Here is a 24,499-nt window from a genome sequence, read left to right on the forward strand (position 1 = left end):
TTAACATTCTGTTTAGCTAAGGAAAAAAAAAAAACAGGAGAGAATGGAAGTACATAAGTGAGAAAAGAAAAAAAAAAGGTAAAAAAATACAGGTTTTCAATTTATTGTAAATTAATTATTTTTATTTTATTTGTAAAAACATGTTTTGATGTGATAGGTTGACCTAGTAAATTGTCTTTCACATCTATACTTCTAAAGGCACTCGGTCTTATTTAAGGTTTTACTCCAAGGGATAGATACGAACAAACATCATTCCTATTTCTTAAATACAGTAAGGAATCACTGTTGTGGATGAGCTAAGATGTATAAAGACCACATTGTTTTTATCATCTCAGGCTTCTTCTTCTTTTGTCAAGGGTATTATTTATGTTATTTAATATGCACATTCTATTTATTTTTTTCACTTTCTATAATCAAATCAAATATAAGAAAAGATTCAACAATGTATGTGTGAGTTATTTTAATTCTGTAATTTAGTTCAGTTTGATTATGACAAATAAAATAAAGGAAAAATATTTTTTTATTTCTTTCATTTTATTTTCTCTCCTAATAAACACTTTAAAATAGGTTAAATTATAATTTTGTTCTTTCTAATTTTTTAAATTCATGATTTTGGTCCCTTTAATTTTTAGTTATAACATTTGATTTTTCTAGTTTTATAAATTTATGATTTTGATCCTTTGGTAGATTATTAACTAATAATTGTAATTATCACATATATTAAATTAATTATAAATTAAATAAAATTATTAAATTTTTTTATAAAAGACTATTAATCCTAACGTGATATGACGGTCAACGTCGCATGCAATAATGAAAGTAGAAGAGGTGTTTGCATAGAAGAGAAAAAACAAAATGTTATGAAAAATTAGGATTAATAATTTTTTATTCAATTTTTAATAATTAATAGTTTTAGTTAATTTATAATTAACTTAATAACTCAATTAATCAGAATTTTATTTGTTAATAATCTATAAAAAAACCAAAATCCTCAATTTATGAAACTAAAGGATCAAATGTTACAATTAAAATTCATGAAATTAAAATGATGAATTTAAAAAACTAGTAACACCAAAATTACAATTTAACCTTTAAAATATTATCTTGCTATTATCTTCTTTTCCCTTTCTTTCTTTCCACTTTCTTTCGTAAACCAAGACATATCACAGTTATTCTCGTTATAAGAACCATTTTTTTTTACGACATTTAGATTTGGTTCTCACCGACGGAAATGACCCCAAAAACTTTCAAATGCATTTGTTTTGGTCTTGTAAAAACAAATAGCAAAAGGTAGAAAATCGAATTTGCATGTCTGCTACGCATATTAATTCATACACGTTGCTTTCTAAATTCTTTCCCCCAATGACATGCGCTTCAGGTTGGATACATTGGCCATTCGTTCAAAAAATTTCAATATTATCATACCTGTCTGTATCTTGCACAAAATTCTCTATTGGATATGGTATATGGCCTTCCTAATCTGCTAGAATTACACTTGAATGCAAACAAACTAGTTGAAAACATTGGTATATCGATCCAATACTTTGTATAATATTCAATGAAAAGAAATTGAGTTTTTCATATTAATAAGAATGTTTTAAGCCTTTTTTTTCATGATCTTTCATTGGTGGATGTTTAACAAATCATTCATTACAGAGAGATAAACACAAGATTTGTACGTAACAAGATCGTGTGAAAATTCATCTTGAGAAAAATCCCCTTTCTATTGATCAGTGATCACAAAGAGTTTAAATTCTTAAACAGGAGATATAAACATAAATTCACGTTTATAACTCAAATAATTTATGTACTTTATAAGAAAAAGAGGGTGAGTAGATTAACTCCTTTCCAACAATTTACTCATTTATGTTATATGTTAGAATATTTGACAACCGGTAGTGTTGACATGCAGAGTATGGATCAAAGGGGATTGTTTATGCCAATTGCCAAAGGTGATGTCTGACTCTGGTTCAGTTTTATGGTCCGTGCTACTGTTAGATGGTTGGTTATGAGTTGTCAGAGAGAGCTACCATGATTTAAGTAAATAAATAAACTTCCACACAGATTCATTTTCCACGTTACATTAGATACTAAATACTGAAATGGACTATTAAATCCATTATTCATCATATATCAGATTAGTATTTTTTTTTCACCACATGCCTTGTGACCCATCTTACAATGTCTTTGATTGTGTCTGTGATAGCCGATTATTAGTTCACAATTTCCCATTGTTTTTAGAATTCTAATCTTCAACAAAATTGGGTAACTATATAAGCATATCCACGCCTCCGCCAGTTTAAAGGTAAGGTGAGAAACTTGTTTCTCTTATCATCTGGACTTTGTTGTGAATACAATTACTTGGTGCTGCTAGCTAGCATTGAAAATATAATTGTTTCATTTAACTTTTTGGCTGCACTCAAGTAGTTTCATTATTTATTATATTTCCCCCCCTTAAAAACAAATCGTTACATGTGTGATGGACGTGGTTGTCAATATCCAACAGCATTAGCAACTCTGTCCTAACTTTTCTAATCATTATGTATGAAGACAAAAACAAGTCCCCACTTGAGGACAGGACTTCCCCATCTTTTATACAGTTAAAAGCATCACCCATTTCTCTCATTCATGATTCATTCCTCTGCCCCATGCTTTTATTTACATGAACCTTAGGTTGTATGGACAGATGTTTTTAGATCTCAGTTTCATGGGTGTATTTTTAGTTTATACAACCTTAGTCATTAGTATTAGTTTATCATGAATGCCTGATGACAATTAATCATTGCAGCAAAGCCTCAATGGGAAACATATGTGCAGTCCAAGAACTTTTGAGGGAAAGGAAGAAGATAGAACATGACATGTTCAAAAAGGCTATGCTTAAGTTACCTTGTGAATGAATATGTTAGTATATCTAGACCATAGTTAACCAAAATCAGTAAATCAAAAGTTACAGAAATTTAACAATGAACTAGCATTCTAGCAATATTCTTGATTTCACTGATAATGCATAAATGACTTAAAAGCCAAACAACTTATCCTTTTGAGCACCTAATGAGAATCATGAAATTTAACTACAGAGAAGATTTTGCATCCAAATAGCATTTAACTACAGAGAAAATCCTTAGCATTAAAATAGCATTTCAATGGCCCGTCTCTGTTTGATTCCTTTCTCAAGAGATAATAAAAATTAACATTGGTAGAAATCACAAATGAAGATTGGATTCTCAAGGCAAACTGAGAGCTTCCCCTCTCTGTCTTCCCCAATTGCAATATTCCGATAATCTATTTTCCATATAAGCATACTGCTTCTCAACTCCAATCAGAGATCCCCTGAGTAAAAAAATTTCTAAAATCAAATCCACATAAACAAATGTAGATGGGTTATCTGTGATTGACAAAATCTGGTATTGTCATACAGGAGTCGAACATGTAAGTTTCCTCTGACACGACTGTTAAACCAAGAGTCTATACCTCTGATACAGCACAAGTGTGACTCTCCTTGATCCATCTTATGCTTGGCATCGACTCCCAATCCTTATTAATAAATGCGTCGTACCTCAGTCAAAAACTGATTGGCATAAGATTTATTCATGAAAGGGATAAATTGATATGGTATCACTATGACTTCCCCTCAATTGAATTTCTCCAATGATTTATTTACCAGAAATCTCTGCAAGAACAGAAACCATCCTTGAAATGGTGAAACCGATTTGAACCTCTCACGATAATTTCCCTTCTGGTTGTCTTGGACATGAACTTTGCCATCTCGTGACAATCATCACATACTCGTAGATTCTTGGTGACACTAATAGTCCTCCCAGACGGAAAATTTAATATACCAAAAGCCATAGCTAACTTCTAACTGTGCCCACACAAAGCTACTTCATTCTCTGAGTCATCTGCATTAATTAAGGCATATCTCATCTTAGAAGAATAACCTTCATTCTTCATTTTTATTCTCAAATTATTCAGTAATGAGACTATACTTTTGGCTTGAGGGTGTGCAGTATCTGCAGAAACAAAGGTGGTAAATTTTCCTTGGACCTCTATACAACTACAACCTGGACTCTTTTTTAGTCCCCGCTTACCAATCCTCTCTCGTAACTTCTTTACTTCTTCCCACTTTTCTTCCACTACTTATATGTTGGCAAGAAGTACATAATATCCTGTGTTGTCTGGCTCTAGCTCAAAAACATGCTCTGCCACTTTTTCTGCTAGCTCCACATCATGATGGATCCTGCACCCACAAAATAAGGCACCCCAAATTGTAGCATCTGGTTTAATTGGCATTGTCTCAATGAAGCTGTGGGCCTTCAAAAGATTTCCAGTGCGGGCAAGGAGATCTACCATGCAAGCATAATGCTCTCACTTGGGCTCCATGTTGCATTCACTGATCAGGGAATTAAAAAATTCCCACCCCTTATTGAGTAATCCAGAATGACTGCAAGCATAAAGATGGAAGGGAAGGTAATTGCATCAGGCTTAATACCTGCAATTCTCATCATTTGGAAAGTGGCGATTGCTTCATTTCCAAACCCATGCATTCCATACCCAGCAATCATAACAGTCCAAGTGATCAAATCCTTCTCAGGAATCATATCAAAGAGCAATCGTGCATGAACTAGTGACCCGCACTTTACATACATATCGATAAGTGCATTGGCTACATGCAACTCTGATGAGTACCCATTTCTCAATATGCGCCCATGTATCCCTCTGCCTATCTCTAGAGCAGCTAGGCTTCCACAAGCTGGAAGAACGCAAGCCATTGTAGTGCCATCAGGTCTTGATTCTTTTTGCATCTCAGCAAAAACTTTTAGGAGCTTCATTAGGAGGAGAGTTTTTTGAATAACCTCCAATCATGGTATTCCATGAGACAATGTCCTTAACTGGAATTTGAGAGAAGACTAAATAAGCTTTTTCCATGCTTCCACATTTTGCATACATATCCATGAGACCATTAGACACAGGAAAGCGCAAGGTCATGTTGTCCTTTCTAATGTAATTGTGTACATCTCTGCCTTTATCCAATGAGTTGCTACAAGCACAAGCATGAAGGACACTATTCATGGAATAAACATCTGGACTAACCCCTTTGCTTTCCATTTCATAGAATAACTTTATTGCATCATCATATAGACCTTCTCTTACATAAGCAGCAATCTTTGGTTCCTTAATTACCCTTTCATGTATATTTTCCCTTTATACTAAGTCCACCTAAAAACTTTGGAGTTGCACACTAGTTAAAAAATGGAATCATGGATATGGTGGTTCCTTATGTGCTGGCATTTGCTGATCCTTTACTTTTCACCCTCTCATTCCTTATGCCACCCCCATGACAGCTTTGCCTTGCTTCAGTTCAAGAACTCCTTCACTATTAAGACTAGTTATCACAATTATTATTGTCATCCTGGTTATTCAAAGACCACAACATGGGAAAATGGGACAGATTGTTGCTCTTGGCCTGGAGTCACCTGCCACCATATCTCCGGTCACGTGACTGAGCTCGACCTCACCTGCAGTGGGCTTACCGGCAAAATCCATCCAAACAGTAGGCTTTTCCATCTTTCTCATCTTCAATCACTCAACCTTGCTTTCAATGATTTCAATCAACCTCAACTGTCATCTCTCTTTGGTGGGTTTCTGAGCCTCACACATCTCAACTTGTCTGGTTCTAACTTTGAAGGTGAAATTCCTTCCCAAATCTCTCACCTTTCCAAATTAGCCTCACTTGATTTCTCTAGTACTAATAGTATTTATCCATTAAAGTGGGAAGAAGACACTTGGAAAAGGCTGCTCCAAAATGCAACAGTTCTAAGGGAGCTTGATTTGGCTGAAACAGATATGTCTTCAATTTCAATCAGGACACTTAATATGAGAACTGGCCAAGAGGAAACTTGACAGATGACATTCTTTGTTTACCAAATCTTCAACACCTATATCTTTCAGAAAATTGGGACCTTCAAGGCCAGCTTCCAGAAGTGAGTTGCAGCACTCATTCTCTTAGTGTCTTATATATTTCATCTTGTGACTTCCCAAGGGTCAATCCCTCCCTAGACCTCTCACACATCTCACTTCCCTAGACCTCTCATCTAACTTCCTCAATGGTTCAATCCCATCCTCACTCTTAACCCTTCCACGACTAACTTTTCTGAATCTGGAAGTTGGCCAACTCAGTGGTCAAATCCCAAATGTCTTTCCTGATTCAAACAGATTTGAAGAATTGGATTAGAGGGTGACCTGCCGTCTACACTTTCAAATCTTCAACATCTCATTCACTTGGATCTTTCACATAATAAATTGAGTGGTCAAATCCCAGATGTGTTTGTCAGGCTAACCCAGTTGACAACCCTCTCTGTTTTGAATAACAATTTAGGAGGACAAATCCCATCTTCATTGTTTGGCTTAACTCAACTTTCTGACTTGGATTGTTCCAATAATAAATTAGAGGGCCCTCTGCCCAACAATATAACAGGGTTTCCAATCCTAACAAGGTTAAGTTTACTTGGCAACTTACTGAATGGGACAATTTCTTCTTGGTGTTTATCTTTGCCATCTTTGGTGGATTTAGTTCTATCAAAAAACCAGTTCAGAGGGCTGCCAGAGCATATAAGTGCAAACTCATCTCATTCCTTGCAGAGTCTACATTTGTCCTACAACAAGTTGCAGGGCAACATACCAGAATCAATTTTCAGCTTTTTAAACCTTACTCTGTTAGATCTATCATCAAACAATTTAAGTGGATCTGTCAACTTTCCACTTTTCTCTAGGCTTCAAAATTTGGATAGCCTTTACCTTTCACAGAATGATCAGTTATCACTAAATTTCAAATCCAGTGTCAAACATTGTTTCCCCAGTTTAAGGAGTTTAGACTTATCTTCTGCGGGTTTAACTGAGTTTCCGAAATTATCAGGAAAAGTCCCAATTTTGAAATTTCTCGATTTGTGCAATAACAAACTTAAAGGTAGTGTCAAATTGGTTACATGAAACAAACCTGTTAAATGAATTGAACCTCTCTCAAAACCTATTGACGCAATCATTGGACAATTCTTTCAGAACCAAGAACTCAGTTACCTTGATCTCAGTTTTAACTCAATCACTGGTGGCATCTCTTCCTCAATTTACAATGCAAGTTCAATTAATGTTCTCAACTTGTCTCACAACAAGTTGACTGGAATCATTCCACGATGCCTTGCTAACTCATCATCCCTTGAAGTTTTGGATCTACAACTGAACAAGCTTCATGGCACTTTGCCAAGTACCTTTGCAAAATACTGTCGGCTCAGTACTCTGGATCTCAATGGCAACCAATTAGAAGGTTTTTTGCCAGAATCTTTGTCCAATTGCACTAGTCTGGAGGTTTTAGATCTTGGAAACAATCAAATAAAGGATGTCTTTCCCCATTGGCTTCAAACTCTACAAGAACTGAAAGTATTGGTTTTGCGAGCCAACAAGTTGTACGGTCCCATTGCCAGTTTAAAGACCAAGCATGGATTTCCCAGTTTAGTCATTTTTATGTCTCTTCCAACAACTTCAGCGGCCCAATACCAAAAGCCTACATAAAAAAATTTGAAGCCATAAAGAACGTTATTCAAGATACCCATTGGCAATACATGGAAGCTTGTTTGAATACTACAAACATGTACACTGATTCTGTGACTATAACAACAAAAGCAATCACTATGACAATGGCCAAAATTCCAAAAGACTTTGTAAGCATTGATTTATCGCAAAAACATGTTTGAAGGAGAGATTCCAAATGTCATTTGGAAACTTCTTTCTCTCAGAGGGCTCAACCTTTCCCATAACAGACTCAGTGGTCGTATTCCCAAATCCATTGAAAATTTGACAAAGTTAGAATCGTTGGATCTATCCTCAAATATGCTCACTGGTGGGATTCCTACAGAATTATCCAATTTGAACTTTCTTGAAGTCCTGAATCTTTCCAATAACCATATCGGTGGTAAACTCGAGAGTCTATCGAGTTTACTTAAAGTTTATAGAGTTTACTCAACTCGCAGAGTACAAGTGAACTCGTAAACTCGTAAGAGTTGGTGAGTTAACTCGAGAGTTTGATAACCATACACCTTCCTGTCGAATTTCAATTCTGTTTTCTTGGCAAACAAAACTCGAAAGTGTAATATGATGTGTTGTACTTTTTTTTTCTTCCTTGCACCAGAAACTCGGCTCTGCGTCATCCATAAGTTTGATATGTACTTCATTTGCCTTGAGCATGCTATTTTGTTTTCTTTAATACATATAATCGTAGTATTGATTATAAAATAATAGCTCTTGTTGTATACTTTTAAAAATGGTATGTATTAGTCACTACTAGAATACTATGTATTGGTTATAAGTTTCACGCATAAGATAAGAGCACAAACAACGCAAATTTGATAGAGTATAGGAGAATTAGTCCATTAAAAAAAAGAGTAAGAAAAACCTTTTGAGTTTTGTATGCAACCAAGTCCACAACTTTAGTTTAATGGTGTACAAAAGATCCTCCACATCCAGAATTGCAACCCTGAAGATAATTTCATTTCACAAGTTCCATAAGCACCAAACAATAGGAACCCAAGTAATTTGCCAAGCCAGACCTTTCTCTTCCCTAAGAGGCACATGGAGTGTTGCCAAAAATTCTGTTCCACATCATGGTGCATCACAACTTGGACTCCAAGCCATCTGTAACATAGTTTCCAGTGCTTATCAGAAACCCAGCAAGTAAAGAAAAAGATGCTGGGCTGATTCGTCCACCAGTCCACATAGTGGGCAACAATAATCATTAGGGCCATCAAGGCACATCCTTAGATTCATGTGTGCATTCAAATTGTACTTGCATTAGGTCCATCAAAAGATCTACACTCAGATTCGTTGTACAATTGTATTTGTCATCGTTAAAGACTCAAGCACAGGTTGCATTTAGAATCACTAAGGCACAATGCATTTCGTCCCAGTTTAAAAATATGACAGACCTTCAAGGCACATGCGTAGATTCATGTTTCCATTCACATTGTAATATATTTTGGCATAATCAAGGCTTGAGCCAACCATCCTCATTCAACACAATGAATCAAAAACTGCATTTAGGATCATAAAGGGCCGAACATCCCATCAGGATTATAAAACTGCAATTGAATTCAGGGTCATCAAGGCTTCATCCTGCTTTAAAATTATTGCCATTAAGTTGTCATCGAGGGTCATTCCTGCTTTAAAATTATGAATAAAAAAAATCATATTGTAGTTGCCATCAGGCTAGGGTCACCGAGGATCGGTCTGAATCCATAACGAATTTAAGATTACGCAATAAAGAATTCATCTTGAATTTGTTAAAATTCAATAGAATAAATAAGCTAGTTATTGATTGATATAGATATTGCCACGTGTAATAAGTACTCTCCTATATGCTGAACCATATTGAGTATTAGCTATGTGCTAACAGAAATAATTTTGGTTGTAACTGTTTTCCCCTTTCTCTCTCTTGTTCTTGGAAAAGTGTATGTGCGTGTATGTGCATGATTTTTTTTTGATGAATTCATACTCCAACAAATGGTATCCAGAGCAGGTTGTTGAAGTGTGATCATCGATTGAAAGTGAGGTGAGTGAAACCTAAACACGAGAGACGGTAAGCGAGTGAAAACACGAGAGGCGGTGAGGAACCTTATCAATGGCAACGACGAACGGAAACTTTCCGGCGAACTTTTCGGTTCTTGATGGGAGAAATTACGATCAGTGGAGTATGAAGATGAAGGCGATCCTCGGTTATCAAGATGTGTGGGATCTGGTGGTGAACGGACTTGATCTGTTGCCGGTGAATCCAACCGCTGCGCAACAAGCGATATATAGAGATGCGAAGAAGAAGGATTGCAAAGGTTTGTGCATTCTGCATCAGTGTGTGAATCAAGCAATTTTTAAGAAAATTGCGAGATCGGAGACGAGCAAAGCGGCGTGGGATGTTCTCGCGAGCTCCTACGCCGGTGATCAGAAATTGAAGAAAGTACGGCTTCAAACTCTAAGGCGACAATATGAATTGCTAGGCATGGAAGAGAGTGAGACAATTGTTACCTATTTCACTCGTGTTCAAACCATGACAAATCAAATGCAATCGTGTGGTGAAACTCTGTCTGATGAGAAGATTGTTGAGAAGATATTACGATCGGTGCATTCGCGATTTGATCATGTCACGGTAGCGATTGAAGAATCGAAGGATCTATCAACACTAAAATTGGAGGAGCTTCAAGGATCACTTGAAGCACATGAACAACGAATGAATGAGAGGAAGTCTGTGAAGCCTAGCACTGAACAAGCACTCATGGCAGAAAGTGGAAACAGAAGTCGTGACAGTCAAGGAGGACATGGCAGAAGTAGAAACAATTACAGAGGAGGAAAAGGCAGAGGTAACAATTGTAACTCAAACTCTGGTAGAGGAAACTATAGTAATAATTACAATAGTGAACAAAAGAACAATAACAGTGAAAATTATAGAAGAAGAGGTGGAAGAGGAGGAAGAAAAACTGATAAGAGTCACATTCAATGCTATAATTGTGAGAAATACGATCATTTTGCCGATGAATGCTATAGTAATCCAAGCCACACTGATGCAAGATTGGCTCAAGAAGAAGATGAGAAGGAGGAAATTCTGTTAATGGCAGTAGAGGAGGAAATTGGTGATGATGGAGTGGAAGAAGTGATAAAGGAGAAAGTAGATATAGAAGAAGTGTTATATATGGTGACTGTGAAGGATGAGAGTGATCATGGTGATAACTGGTTCCTTGACACTGGGTGTTCAACACACATGTCAGGAAAGAAGGAATGGTTTGTTGAGATAGATTTCACTGTCAAAAGCAGGGTGAGGTTTGCTGATGACAGGACTATGAAGGTTGAAGGTGTAGGAAAGGTGATGATCAGGAAGAGAGATGGATCTAAATGCTTTATTTTTGGAGTGTTGTATGTTCCAGGAATGAAGAGCAATCTTCTGAGCATTGGACAACTACTGGAGAAAGGGTACAAGATGGTGTTGGAGGATTGTACCATGAAGGTGTATGACAATGAGAGGAGATTGTTGATTAAAGCAAATTTGTCAAAGAATAGAACATTTAAAGCTGAGCTAGATGTTCTAGTGCAACAGTGTTTAGCATCAACAATTGACAAGGAAGAATGGTTATGGCATTTTCGTAATGGTCACTTAAACTTCACTGATTTGAATAGGTTACAGAGTAAGGGAATAGTGAAAGGAATTCCTCATATCAAGGTGCCAAATGATGTATGTGGAGAATGTATAAAAAGCAAGATGTCCAGAAACTCATTCAATCAAAATGTATCCACAAGATCCAAGAGGAAGCTGCAAGTTTTTTTTTCTGATGTATGTGGACCAATTCAACATATGACTCCTGGAGGTAACAAATACTTTGTTACATTTATAGATGAGTTTAGTAGAAAACTTTGGATTTACTTGATTAAGAGGAAGAGTGATGTGATTGAAGTATTCAAGAAATTCAAAGTTTCAGTGGAGAAATATTGTGGAAAGAATTTAGAGATATTAAGAACGGATGGTGGGGGTGAATATGTATCTGCTGAGTTTGCTGAATTTTGTGAGAAAGAAGGCATCACACATGAAGTAACACCTCCATACACTCCTCAACATAATGGAGTAGCTGAGAGGAAGAATAGAACTTTGTTGAACATGGTGAGGAGCATGTTAAAGAGCAAGAAACTACCAAAATATTTGTGGGGAGAACTGTGAACACTGCTGCATACATCTTGAACAGAAGCCCAACTAGGAAATTGGAAAATATAACACCTGAGGAAGCTTGGACAGGAGTGAAACCAAGTGTGTCTCACCTCAGAGTGTTTGGATCTATTTGTTATAGACATGTACCTGACCAACTGAGAACTAAACTTGATGATAAAGGAGAAATGATGATATTGATTGGATATCACTCAACTGGAGGTTATAAATTGTTGAATCCAATGAACAAGATAATGATAAGCAGGGATGTAGTGGTGGATGAAAGCAAGGATTGGGAGTGGAATGTCACACCAGAGAGAAAAACATAATCAAGTTGAATTGCAACTTGAAGACAGTGACACTGTGACTGTGCAAGAAAATGAAACTGGAGAAGGCAGTGCTGAGGGGCCAAGAAGATCTTTGAGACAGAGACAAGTCCCTCAAAGATTAAATGATTTTGAATTGTTGAATGATGGTGCAATTAATGATAAAGGTGAGATAGTGCATTTTGCACTACTAGCTGAATCTGAGCCACTCACAGTGGAAGAAGCAATGCAGAATAAGAAATGGATTAAAGCTATGAATGAAGAGCTTAATTCCATAGAAAAGAATAATACTTGGGAGTTAGTGGAACTACCAAAGAATAAGAAAGCCATTGGAGTGAAGTGGGTGTATAAGGTGAAAGTAAATCCCAAAGGAGAAGTGGTGAGGTATAAGGCGAGATTAGTAGCAAGGGGATTTCTCCAAAGGCAAGGCATTGACTATGAAGAAGTATTTGCACCTGTGGCCAGATTAGAGACAGTGAGAGTGGTGGTGGCACATGCAAGTTTGAGAGGGTGGAAACTACATCAACTTGATATAAAATCAGCATTTTTGAATGGTGATTTACAAGAAGAACTGTACATTGATCAACCACCTGGGTTTGTAGTGAAAGGCAGTGAGAGCAAGGTGTTCAAATTGAGGAAGACTCTATATGGGTTGAAACAAGCACCACGTGCTTGGAACATGAAAATAGATAAGAGCTTGACCAATTTGGGTTTTGTGAAATGTAGGTCTGAGCATAGAGTGTATGTGAAGTCAGGGGGTAAAGACATTATGATGCTATGCCTTTATGTTGATGATCTGTTATTGACAGGAAACAATGAAGCAAAAGTGAATGAATTTAAGAAAAATCTGATGGATGAGTTTGACATGACTGACCTGGGTGAGTTGTCATATTTCCTTGGAATTAAATTCAAGAAGTGTAGTGAAGGAATTGTTCTCACACAGCAAAAATATGCTACTGATATTCTGCATAGATTCAATATGCAACACTGTAACAGTGCTGAAACACCTGCAGAAGCTGGATTGTGGCTCGATAGAGATAGTGAAGAGGACTTAGTAGATGCTACTGAGTTTAGAAGGATTGTTGGGGCATTGAGATATCTTTGCAACACCAGACCTGATCTGGTTTTTAGTGTTGGTCTGATTAGCAGAATTATGGACAGGCCTAGAGTATCACATCTCAATGCAACAAAACAAATATTGAGATATGTGAAAGGAACAATTGGTTATGGAATTTTGATGCCCATTAACCATAGTGAAAATACAAGAAATCTATATGGCTATACAGATGCTGATTGGTGTGGAGACAAAAGTGATAGGAAGAGCACTGCTGGGTTTGTTTTTCTAATTGATTCAGCATCAATTTCTTGGAGCTCGAAGAAGGAATCTGTGGTTGCACTTTCATCGTGCGAAGCTGAATACATTGTTGCTGCAATGGGAGCTTGTCAAGAAGTGTGGCTTGATACTTTGATGCAGGAACTGAAGATCAAAGAAGAAGGTCCAGTTGAGCTATATGTAGATAACAAATCTGCAATCAAGTTAGCCAAACATCCAATTGCACATGGAAGATCAAAGCACATTGAAACCAAATTTCATTTCATAAGAGACCAAGTTGCGAAGGGGAAATTCAAGTTAAAGTTCTGCAGATCAGAAGATCAGCTTGCAAATATTTTTACCAAGTCCTTGAAATCTGAAACCTTCAAGAAACAGAGAAGCATGCTGAATATTGTTGATAGCAGGAAACTAGCTTAAGGGGGTGTGTTAAAATTCAATAGAATAAATAAGCTAGTTATTGATTGACATAGATATTGCCACGTGTAATAAGTACTCTCCTATATGCTGAACCATATTGAGTATTAGCTATGTGCTAACAGAAATAATTTTGGTTGTAACTGTTTTCCCCTTTCTCTCTCTTGTTCTTGGAAAAGTGTATGTGCGTGTATGTGCATCTATGTGCGTGATTTTTTTTGATGAATTCATACTCCAACAGAATTCAATATCGAGTTCAATTTTGGGTCATCGAGGCTTCAAGGGACCATCCCACTTCAAAAATACGCAATAAAGAATTCATCTTGAATTCAATATTGAGTTCAATTTTGGGTCATCGAGGCTTCAAGGGACCATCCCAATTCAAAAATACGCAATAAAGAATTCATCTTGAATTCAATATCGAGTTTAATTTTGGGTCATCGAGGCTTCAAGGGACCATCCCAATTCAAAAATACGAAATTAAGAATTCATCTTGAATTCAATATCGAGTTCAATTTTGGGTCATCGAGGCTACAAGGGACCATCCCACTTCAAAATTACGAAATAAAGAATTCACCTAGGGTCACCGTAGTTTCCATCCGCTGTTCATAACCTTCTTGAATTAATCAAGAATGAGAATGTCGCAAACAACTGCAATCGCCACAAACATTCGTGTCAGACACGGTTTTGAGGCAAAACGCGTTTGCTTACCAAAGGCACCATGTATCTCAAATCAACTACTAAAAAGGATTCAAAGATTAAAAATAGAAAAAGATCAAAACAAACAGAGAGACCAAAGGAAAACCAAAAAATAAAAATAAAATTGAGACGAGAGAAAGAACATTCCATACTCGCAAGCTTGTGGGCTGCGCGCGACCGATATCTCCCTCTCACTTGGATTTCTCTTGTATTTCAACATTCAAGTGTTCCTGTGACTCTCATATTTATAAAGACAATGGTGTAAACGGTCGTATTTTATATGGGACACACTCCAGGCCCAAACATGTCAACGGTCATATTGTATTGGCCGAGCTTCTTTTTTTTTTTTTGTCCAAAACAGTGTCATTTAAGTTTTTCTTTTTACTGAATGAATTTCATTTTAGTTGTAGTATTTTTTTATTTTTTTTGCATTTGGCATATATGTATTATATATGTGTATGTTTACTTATTTTGATTTGCCAGATATTTTTGCCTCATACTTCTTTATTTACCAAGTTATTCAATAAACAAATTTATTTAAAATAAATATATTACTATGAATAGTTTGTTTGACAACTTACTCAACTATTAAAATCTATTAAATTATTTAATTTAAAAAATTAAAATAAAATATGTATAATAATATTTAAGTATTATTTATCTATTTTATTCTATTTCACGACAAAATATTTTATTCTCTTACGAAACCCACAGCTACATTGGCTAACCTAATTTCAAATTTGCACCAATAGGTTAATTGATTTTAATATAAATTATTTTAATATTTGATGATTAATTAAATTATAGAATTTAATATGATGAAATGATTAATTGATTTCAAAAGGTAGAATATTATTATATTTTTGCTAGGACTCAAAGTATAAATAATACGAAAGATTTGATGAAAGAAGAATGCATGATTTTGTATTTAAAATTTGGGTTGAAAAGATGATTAGATACAAATTTGACTTGGTCAATTATTATTTTAATTTTAAGTGTTAAATGACTAGCAATAAAAAATAACAAGAAATAATATAGCTTAAAAAGAATATTATCAATAATGATTTGATGAACAGGTCCCAATCCCACTCCTCTATCTTTTATTTTCACCAACACTGTTGACAAATAGAGGTCATTGTGGCGTGGATACACGTAGAGTCTTCACACTATGAAAAAATTTTCTTGCTTCAGGAACTCATCAACATACACTTTTTACATATCATCTGTTTATAATATAATTTAAATACAAAATAGATTCTTTTATTTTGCAATGTGTGTTTTTTAACACTTTTTTTCCTACAATGTGTTGTAATATTTTTTTTTCTTCCTTTTCACCAGAAACTTGGTTCTGTGTCATCCATAAGTTTGATATGTACTTCATTTACCTTGAGCATGCTATTTTGTTTTATTTAATACATATAATTGTAGTATTGGTTATAAAATAATAGCTCTTGTTGTATATGTTAACTCATTGGCAAGTGTACCAAATCGTTACAAGTAGTAAAGTTCTCGGAAGTCCGAGTGTCGAATCCACAGGGACTTTGTTTGTACTTAGATTAATGCAAACCCAATTTAAAAGCAAGAGATAAGAATTTAAAATAAAAGATAAAGAAAGATAGAAGATAAGCTAAAGAAAAGATAAGATATTTAAAGATAAAATTAGAAGATAAAAGAAAAGATAAGATATTTAAAGATAAAGAAAAAGATGAAAGATAAGAAAGATAAAAGATTTAAATAAAGGATAAATTCACGATAAAATAATATTAGGAACTGACTTGCCTTGTCTGCCTAGGATGTATGAGTTTATGATTTTTTCTTTATCAATTCAAGTGATTCTACCCTACCCACATCTATTCATTTACTTGCCCCTGATGCCTCACGATGACAAGCCTATTCTACCTATCTATCTCCCAAATGCCTTTGCAAAGACTCAATAGATAAAATGCATGAAGTTCTAATGCTAGATGTTTGCTTTGACACATGGGCATAATGCAATCACTCTATGCCTAGCAATGATTTTATTATGATATCTTTTCTTCTTGTTCTATTAGAAGTTATCCTCTCCCGAGCGTCTAACCCCTAAAACTAATGCATGCATATCTTCTTTAAATCTTATTTAGACGTTACCCTCTCCCGAGCATCTAACTCCTAACAGAGTATAAAGATGAGTATGCAAGATAAAAACAGAAAAGAAAATAGGAAAGAAAAACCTGGTATTGCATTGATGAATAGTGAAGAGTACATCATACATCACATTGGCTTCTAGGCCTGTCAGGCCCTAACTAAGGGGGTTTAGCCACTCATGACCATTGAGGGTTTTACAATGAGAAGGGGTGAAAGAAAGGGAGTAAGTGAAACCCCTAGGAGAGGGGGTTCTGTCGTGGTGTGTTATGTCCCTTGGACTGACTCTCTATTTATAGCTGCTGAAGTGGGCTTTGGGCTTTCGTAGGCGCGCTTAGCGCGACACCCCCTCGCTCAACGCGTGTAGATCGCGCACTTAGCGCACATGTTGCAGGCTTAGCGCGTGCTTCTGTTAGATCGCGGGCTTAGCGCGTAACGCGCGCTCAGCGCGCGTATTGGACTGGGCCTACTTCAGATTTTCTTCTTTTCTTCAATTTTTCTAGCCTTTTTGCTTGTTACACCTCTAGTTTTTATATCTGCAGCCAAAATTCAACAAAACATCAATTCTTTAATATTTAAGCGCAAATAACTGCTAAATAATTATTTTTAAAGACAATTTTGCCTTATTTTCTATTATCAAAATACAATTATTTAGTAGTTATCAGTATACTTTTAAAAATGGTATGTATTGGTCATTGCTAGAATATTATGTATTGGTTATATGTTTCATGCAAAAGATAAGAGCACAAACAACCCAAACTAAAGGAAGGCCATGGGTATTGAAAAGTGCCACGGGATCTAAACTTCGATTTATTCTATTAATAAATAAACAACAATCTACAGTTTAGCTCCACTAATTTATCGAACAAGCAAAATTTCATATTTTTTATATACATCTTATTGTAAAAATATACATATACTGATCTAAACATGCAAATCAATTTAAATGGCATATTCAGATCAAACAACGAAAATTAAAAATATTACGAGCGTACCTCCCGTCATTGTAAATTGAACGCGAAGCGGCGCACACACGAACCTAAAAGACAGTTTTGTTCTTCCATACTCTTACTCACTCTGAATAGATGGTGTATTTTTTTTTAATAGAGAAGTAAGTTTTGTGATATAAAACTGAGAGCACCTCATCCTATTTATAGAATCTGTCCATCACAGAGGTCAACTTGTCATCAGAATGTGAGATATGAAGTTTATCAGTACGTGAGATAAAGGATGGATACGTGATTTGTTACTGAAGGTGGTTGCAAATATATTTGTAAAGATATGGGTTGAATGTGGATGGAAAATGGACCAGATTCAGAAATAACTAAATTTTCCAAAATAATAAAATATATAAAAAAGGAAGTACATGGAGTGTGTTTTGAACGTGGGCTTCCAACATTCTTCCACTTGGTCCATTTAACTCAACATCAACCGTAATAAGAAACATAATATATGAGTCATGGCGATAGGTCCTCTGATGATGAGTAGTATCTTCCATATACCACAATATATCAAGTCTCTCAACACTAGCTCTCAACTTAATGAATAAACCATATGTTTATTCTATATCAAAACCAAATGATTTTTCTCGAAATAAATAAATATGTGCACAAAATCATATGAGAAAATATCTAACTGAATAAGAGTTTTATTGAAAATAACAAATGTACGTACAATGAAATTACATCATGGAACCAAGTCCCATTCGTACTACATGATCCTTAAAATTCTTTGGTGGCATGCCTTTAGTTAAAGGATCAGCAATCATCAACTCAGTGTTGACATGTTCAATGACCACTTTCTTTTTTTTAACATGTTCTCTTATGGTTAAGTACTTGATGTTGATGTGCTTACTTCGACTTCCACTTTTGTTATTTTTAGCCATAAACACCGCAACAAAGTTGTCACAATACAACTTTAATGGCCTAGCAATAGAGTCCACAACTCTAAGGCCAGATATAAAACTCTTCAATCATACACCATGCGAGGTAGCCTCAAAACAAGAAACGAACTCAGCCTTCATAGTGAAAGTAGCAGTTAAGGGTTGTTTGACACTTCTCCAAGATACAGCTCCATCGGCTAACATAAAAATATATCCAGATGTTGATCTTCGTGAATCAACGCAACCAGCAAAGTCTGAGTTGGAGTAGTCAATCACTTCCAGATAATCAGTTTGTTTGTACATGAGCATGTAATCCTTTGTTCCTTGAAGTTATCTCATCACTTTCTTTGCAGCTTTCCAGTGATCAATACCTGGATTACTTTGATATCTTTCCAAGACTCCAATAGCGAATGCAATATCAGGTCTAGTGCAAACCTGAGCATACATAAGGCTTCCAACTGCTAAAGCATATGGAATATTTTTCATGTGTTCCCGCTCAAAATCATTTTTGGGACATTGACTCAAAGCAAGTTTGTCACCCTTCACAATGGGAGCTACACTTGGTGAACAATCTTTCATATTAAATCTCTCAAACTTTGTTGATATAGGTTTCTTGAGACAAGCCTCAAATGCCTCGAGATCTAAAACTTATGTTTCAATCATTATTTTTCCTAAACTTAAAATAAAAATAGTAATTAAAAGTTAATTCTTTTGTAATAAATCATAAGATATCAGTGTAGCCTTTACGGAAATCGAATTGTAATTTAATTTGGTCAATATTACAATTGCAACTTGAAATATCAAGAGTTGTAATTTTTACAACTTTTTTCCTGTTCTTTTAAATATCATTGGTCTGCAAGGAAACGGCATTAGAGTCATCACACTTGATAATGATTAAGGGACATAAATCGATATTACCTTAATCCAGATTCAGTTTATATTTTAAATTCAACAATGAAGTCTGAAATGAATATTAAATGTCTGAAACTAATTCATAAGCGTGAGAACTGAGATAAAAAAAAAAATTGGTACTTGAGAGTTGAGATCATTTACATAAAGCGGGAGAACACATACATGCGAAAATACTTGTGAACTTACAATAAAGCTCGAGAATACTATTTTTTTGGTTTCAAAGGAACGTGATAGTAAAAAACTAAAAATAAGTTACGTAGTGGTATTGAAGGCAATTGCCTCCACAGATTTATTTGCTTGAAACTATATTAGCTAAATTTGAATCAATTTAGCTAACCAACGTTTGCTAAGCTCGATTATACTTGAAACTATATTAGGATGCCATGGAGCCAAATAAATCCAAAATATTGTCCATAAACAAAAGGAAGTAAAATAAGTGAAAAAGAGAAAGAAACCTCTACTTTGTGTTTGTTTTGCAGCAAATTCTTTACTTAATTCTTACAAATAAGATCTACTGCCACCAAATGTAAAATACTCTCTCTCTCTCTGGATGAATACACCTCTGAACAACACACATTCTCCAAAGAATGCAACCAGAGCTGGTAATTTCTTTACATGGAAGCTTCATATCTTCATGGCACATACCCTCAGAATGTCAACTTGGACATGTGGTTAAGCATTAACATCCCACTAAAATGTGGTGATGCACCATAGCATGTATGGCAAAAACCAATCAGCCACTCACTATACTCTGCGAGTATGAAGAATTGAAGGCAAGAATAATAGAGGTTGATTCACCTGCTAGAACATATTTACACGGAAAAACCATGGCAGAACAAATGCTATTACAAGGCATGCCATCAAGAAGTTACAAAATGGTTGTCCTCGCCAGCATCCGCCAAACCTGTGGGATGAGTTGCCATCGTCGTCCATGAATCTTCTTTCATTCCACTTTTCCATAAATCCATAATTAGTAACACCAAAAACATTTTCTGCAGTCTCACCACATATTTCACATGACCTGTGGTTAATAAAGTAGCCAATATCAATCATTTATTTGATAGTGGATTATAGAGTAAATTACACTAACATCTCCTAAAGTTTCATGAAATTACACAAATGTCTGGTACCTTTATTTATTCCTACACTAACCTCCCCTTAGTTATTTTAAAATATACGCTAACACCCCCTTATACATTACATTTAACCCCCTTAGCTTTTTAAAAATATACACTAACACCCCTTTAATTATTTAAAAAACATTACATTGGGCTCCCATAAAGGGAGGTTAGTGTAAATGTAAAAAGAATAGGAGAAGTTTGTGTAATTTACTCTAGATTATAAAACACTAGGCATCACATGACATTGAGAAGGGACCATTTTTCAAAAATGGCACTAAAAAATAAAACTATAACATTGTTTTATGGAGACTTATCACAATAATAATATCTTTCTAAACTCAAGAATAAGCTTTCATGTGATAAGCTCTTATTGTTGATAAAGCTGAAGACCCAGACAAACCCTCTATGTAACATACAAGAATTAGGATTGACATGGACCAGTTATACTAGATTGTAATACAATGGTTCTCACTTGACAATGAGATGGGACTCCTTTAGAAAAAAGGATACTCAGAATTATTCAATGAAAATTTAGTTCACATTTCTGTTCAGGGAAGAAGGGATTGATGAATGTGTCCCCGTGATATCTAATAAAAATGATCAATTTTGCCATATATAAAATTCATTTTGTGGAAATAAAAGTAAAAACTTCATTTTCTAGTCCATGCCCCATATGTCATCTGAATAGAGAAACATCAGATCCAAAAGAATCTTCACCAAGACAGTTGTTACAAGAGAACTTTCTCAAATATCAAGGATAAGTGGATAACCGACACAATATCACAATCAAATGCAATAATTTTCTAGTTTACAAATTAGGACTTGACAGAATTATATGGATGTCAATTAACATCAACTCACAAACACAAGGAGCAAATTGCTAATCATGTTTATGTCTAACCCATAATCTTACATCCTAAAGGAGGAAAATCCACTGGCTGTCGGACGCATTTGTCCAACTCACCCCTTATAGAACCCATTAAATATAGGAACTCCAAATAGGCTGATGGCTACAGATATGCACTGAACAGCTATGTTTGAGTGCAGTAATGATGCTAGTGGTTCTCCAACTAGAGGTGTACCACTACAAAATTCAATGCAAAGAGCTTGACCTCAAACTAATTATCAAGGAAATCAAGCATAAGCCCAGGCATGAATCTGGAAAGGATTTGAAAAGCTAAAAAATGATACTGGAAATTTCTGTTCTAATCTAAGAACACAATGAACACATTTAATAAGGATGCCACAAACCTCAAAAGATTTTAAAAGACAAGTCATGGAAAGGCAAAATGATAAAACCTTTCCAATATTATTGTTGAAATGATAAAATGTTCCATATGATCAAGGTAACTGCAGCACACACAAACACAGAGCAGCAAATAGGGCAAGAGAAATATTTGCTTTCAGAAATTGTGCCAAACTGGATAATTCAGTAAAAAGAACTTATAAATTCCAACATATTTAGGAATTCAAAATAAGTAGGCAACATCAGGATCGTGATCAATATTGAAAGCTTCAACACAAAACCTCAAAAGCACATTAATGTTATTGTTTATCTACAAACTAGAATCAAACTGATATTTGGCAAGACAATATTACCTGTTTCCCTTAAGCTTGAACCACGCCTCAGCACAATGAGCATGTGCAATGCCTAGCTCATCTTTACATGCACAACCAAGCTGAATCAAATCTGCACTTTTAGCACTACTAGCAGTGCCAACAGTTGTTTCATCCAACGATTGCACGGAAGTCAGATGGCAAATCCTGCAAACCCTTTCACCTTCGGAATTCTCATAAACCTTTTTGCAGCTGCCGCTCTTTATATCAATCACACATGAATCTTTATCAGTTTCAGACACCCCTTCTTGTGCTTTCATGGATACCAAGCTCAACCCTGATTCATCAACTTTTGCTTCCAATTTCCTATTATCTCCATTGACATACTCAGTCTGAACAGACTCAATTACAACGACAGTTTCAATCACTACCTGATTAACCAAATGGTTTGAATTATAACTAGTTCCCTGATCAACACCAAGCAATTTATTATCACTGATATTTTCTTGATCATGCTTGTCCTTACCCTTAACTTCCTCAAGCACCTCCTTTAGCTCCTTATCAGATCCCAAATCCTTGCCAACCTCTCCTGAAGTTCCAGCTTCTCCACTTATACTAACTCTTCCACCCAAGCTGCTCCCATCTACTGCATCAATAACAACTACAACTCCTTCATGAACCGGACCCAATACCTCACCTCTTCCCTCGCTTCTGTTTTGATCCATTAACAATTCGTTCACGCTCAAACCTCAAAAGATACTTCAAACAATGCCACAGTACAAACCCCACCTAAAAAAGCTCCTTTTTTTTTTAATTAGAGAGGACGAACAATGTGATCAAACGAAAGGTGGAAAACACATATCTTGCAACGACCCACTTCTTGATTTGAGCAGATATTCTCACAAAATAATCAATTTAAAACAAATGGAAACTTGGGGTGTCACCTATGAGATGGATGACCTCACTCTCCAAAGAAACAAGCCCCCAAATAGCCGCAAAGTGATGGGGTTTACCTCAAAATATTAAATTCCACAAACTATATCTCAAGTAGGATATGTTTCAACTTTCGGTCCAACCCACGCCAGGTAAAACCTGCGTGGCTTGCTTCAATTCAACGGGTTAGTGGAAGGGGGAAAAAAAAATTAAGTGGGGAAATAAAATAGGAACAGGGTTAGGTGAAGAAAAGAAATGGGAAAAAAAGTGGATTTTGAGTGCAATTGAATCATTAGAAGATTTGGGTCAGTGTAATAAAAGGGTTACTTTGTCTTTATTGGACAATTGTAACAGAAACCCACCTACTATTACATTAATTAATAAGATAGATACGGATGATTATGATTATACTGTAGTACTTACGAAGGATAAGTTTATTACTATTAATTAATTGCAGAAATTTCTCATTGAATGTTATCTGGGACACGGAAGAGTCTGTGAGGGGAGGGGAGTTTGTAACCGCAAGTGGGTGGAATGTGTATGTGATGTGTGCTACTTTACATGCTATGCTAGTGCCGTAACCAGAACCTCTGACTGATGGCTGTGGTGAAGTAGGAGAAATTTTCATGGACCTTAAAAAATGCTAACAAACAAGAAAACAATTTTGGACTCATCCACTTTTTTACTACTGGCCACTAATCCGTTAGCCAGAAGAGTGAATATTATCCATTAACGTGTTCCCTTTATTTGTGCATGTTGTTAATTTGTTGTTTTATTGTGTGTGTTTGTTGTTAATTTATTATTATTATTATTATTATTATTATTATTATTATTATTATTATTATTGTGTGTGTTGGTCATTTGTTCTTTTATGCGTGTTATTGTTGTGTTCATTTGTTAATTTGTTTTTTTTATGTTGTCATAAGTTTGACAAATGATAAACTTCACAATTTCCTCTAAATTATAATTTAGAGTAGACTAAAACTAATATCATTTTTTTTATATTGATATATTAAATTTTAAGAGCTTTATTTTAGTTTTTATGTTTTTAAAAGTTTCATTTTGATATATAAAATTTTAAAAATTTTATTTCAATTATTTATATTTTCGAAAGTTTTATTTTAGTACAATAAATTTTAAAATTTTCATTTTAAAAAACCTTAATACATTAATATGAAATTATGAATATGAATATACCAACAAGTTTGTATTAAGGTTTTCTACTATGAAATTATGTCATTTATTTATTGAAATAATTTTTAGAACATGTTAATCTAGTACATATTTTTTTTGTGTGTGATCAAATCTCTGGAGCATGTTAATATGTGAAAAAAATGTGTTTTATTGAAATAATTTCTGAAACATCCTAATCTGTGAAAAAATGTACCAATGTCTGTATGTGAGTTAAAAATGTTTGGTTAAATTAGTTTTATGATCCTCCAATTTATTATTAAGGTTTAATTTGGTCCCTTAATT

General features: G+C 35.1%; 1 protein-coding gene and 1 pseudogene across 1 annotated transcript; both read right to left on the minus strand.

Moving 5' to 3' along the window:
- Positions 1 to 3,088: 3,088 nt before the first annotated feature.
- Positions 3,089 to 5,565, minus strand: LOC100805797 (pentatricopeptide repeat-containing protein DOT4, chloroplastic-like; annotated as a pseudogene).
- A 14,203-nt stretch (positions 5,566 to 19,768) lies between these two features.
- Positions 19,769 to 23,602, minus strand: LOC102668208 (uncharacterized). Its single transcript, XM_006594480.4, has 2 exons — positions 22,133 to 23,602; positions 19,769 to 20,433 (listed from the first exon to the last, which is right to left on the minus strand). The coding sequence occupies exons 1-2, from the start codon at positions 22,813 to 22,815 to the stop codon at positions 20,214 to 20,216; spliced, it is 903 nt and encodes a 300-aa protein (XP_006594543.1). The 5' UTR covers positions 22,816 to 23,602; the 3' UTR covers positions 19,769 to 20,213.
- Between the last annotated feature and the right edge of the window lie 897 nt (positions 23,603 to 24,499).

Source organism: Glycine max, chromosome 13 (genome assembly GCF_000004515.6).
Source record: "Glycine max cultivar Williams 82 chromosome 13, Glycine_max_v4.0, whole genome shotgun sequence".
NCBI classification, from domain to species: Eukaryota; Viridiplantae; Streptophyta; class Magnoliopsida; order Fabales; family Fabaceae; genus Glycine; species Glycine max.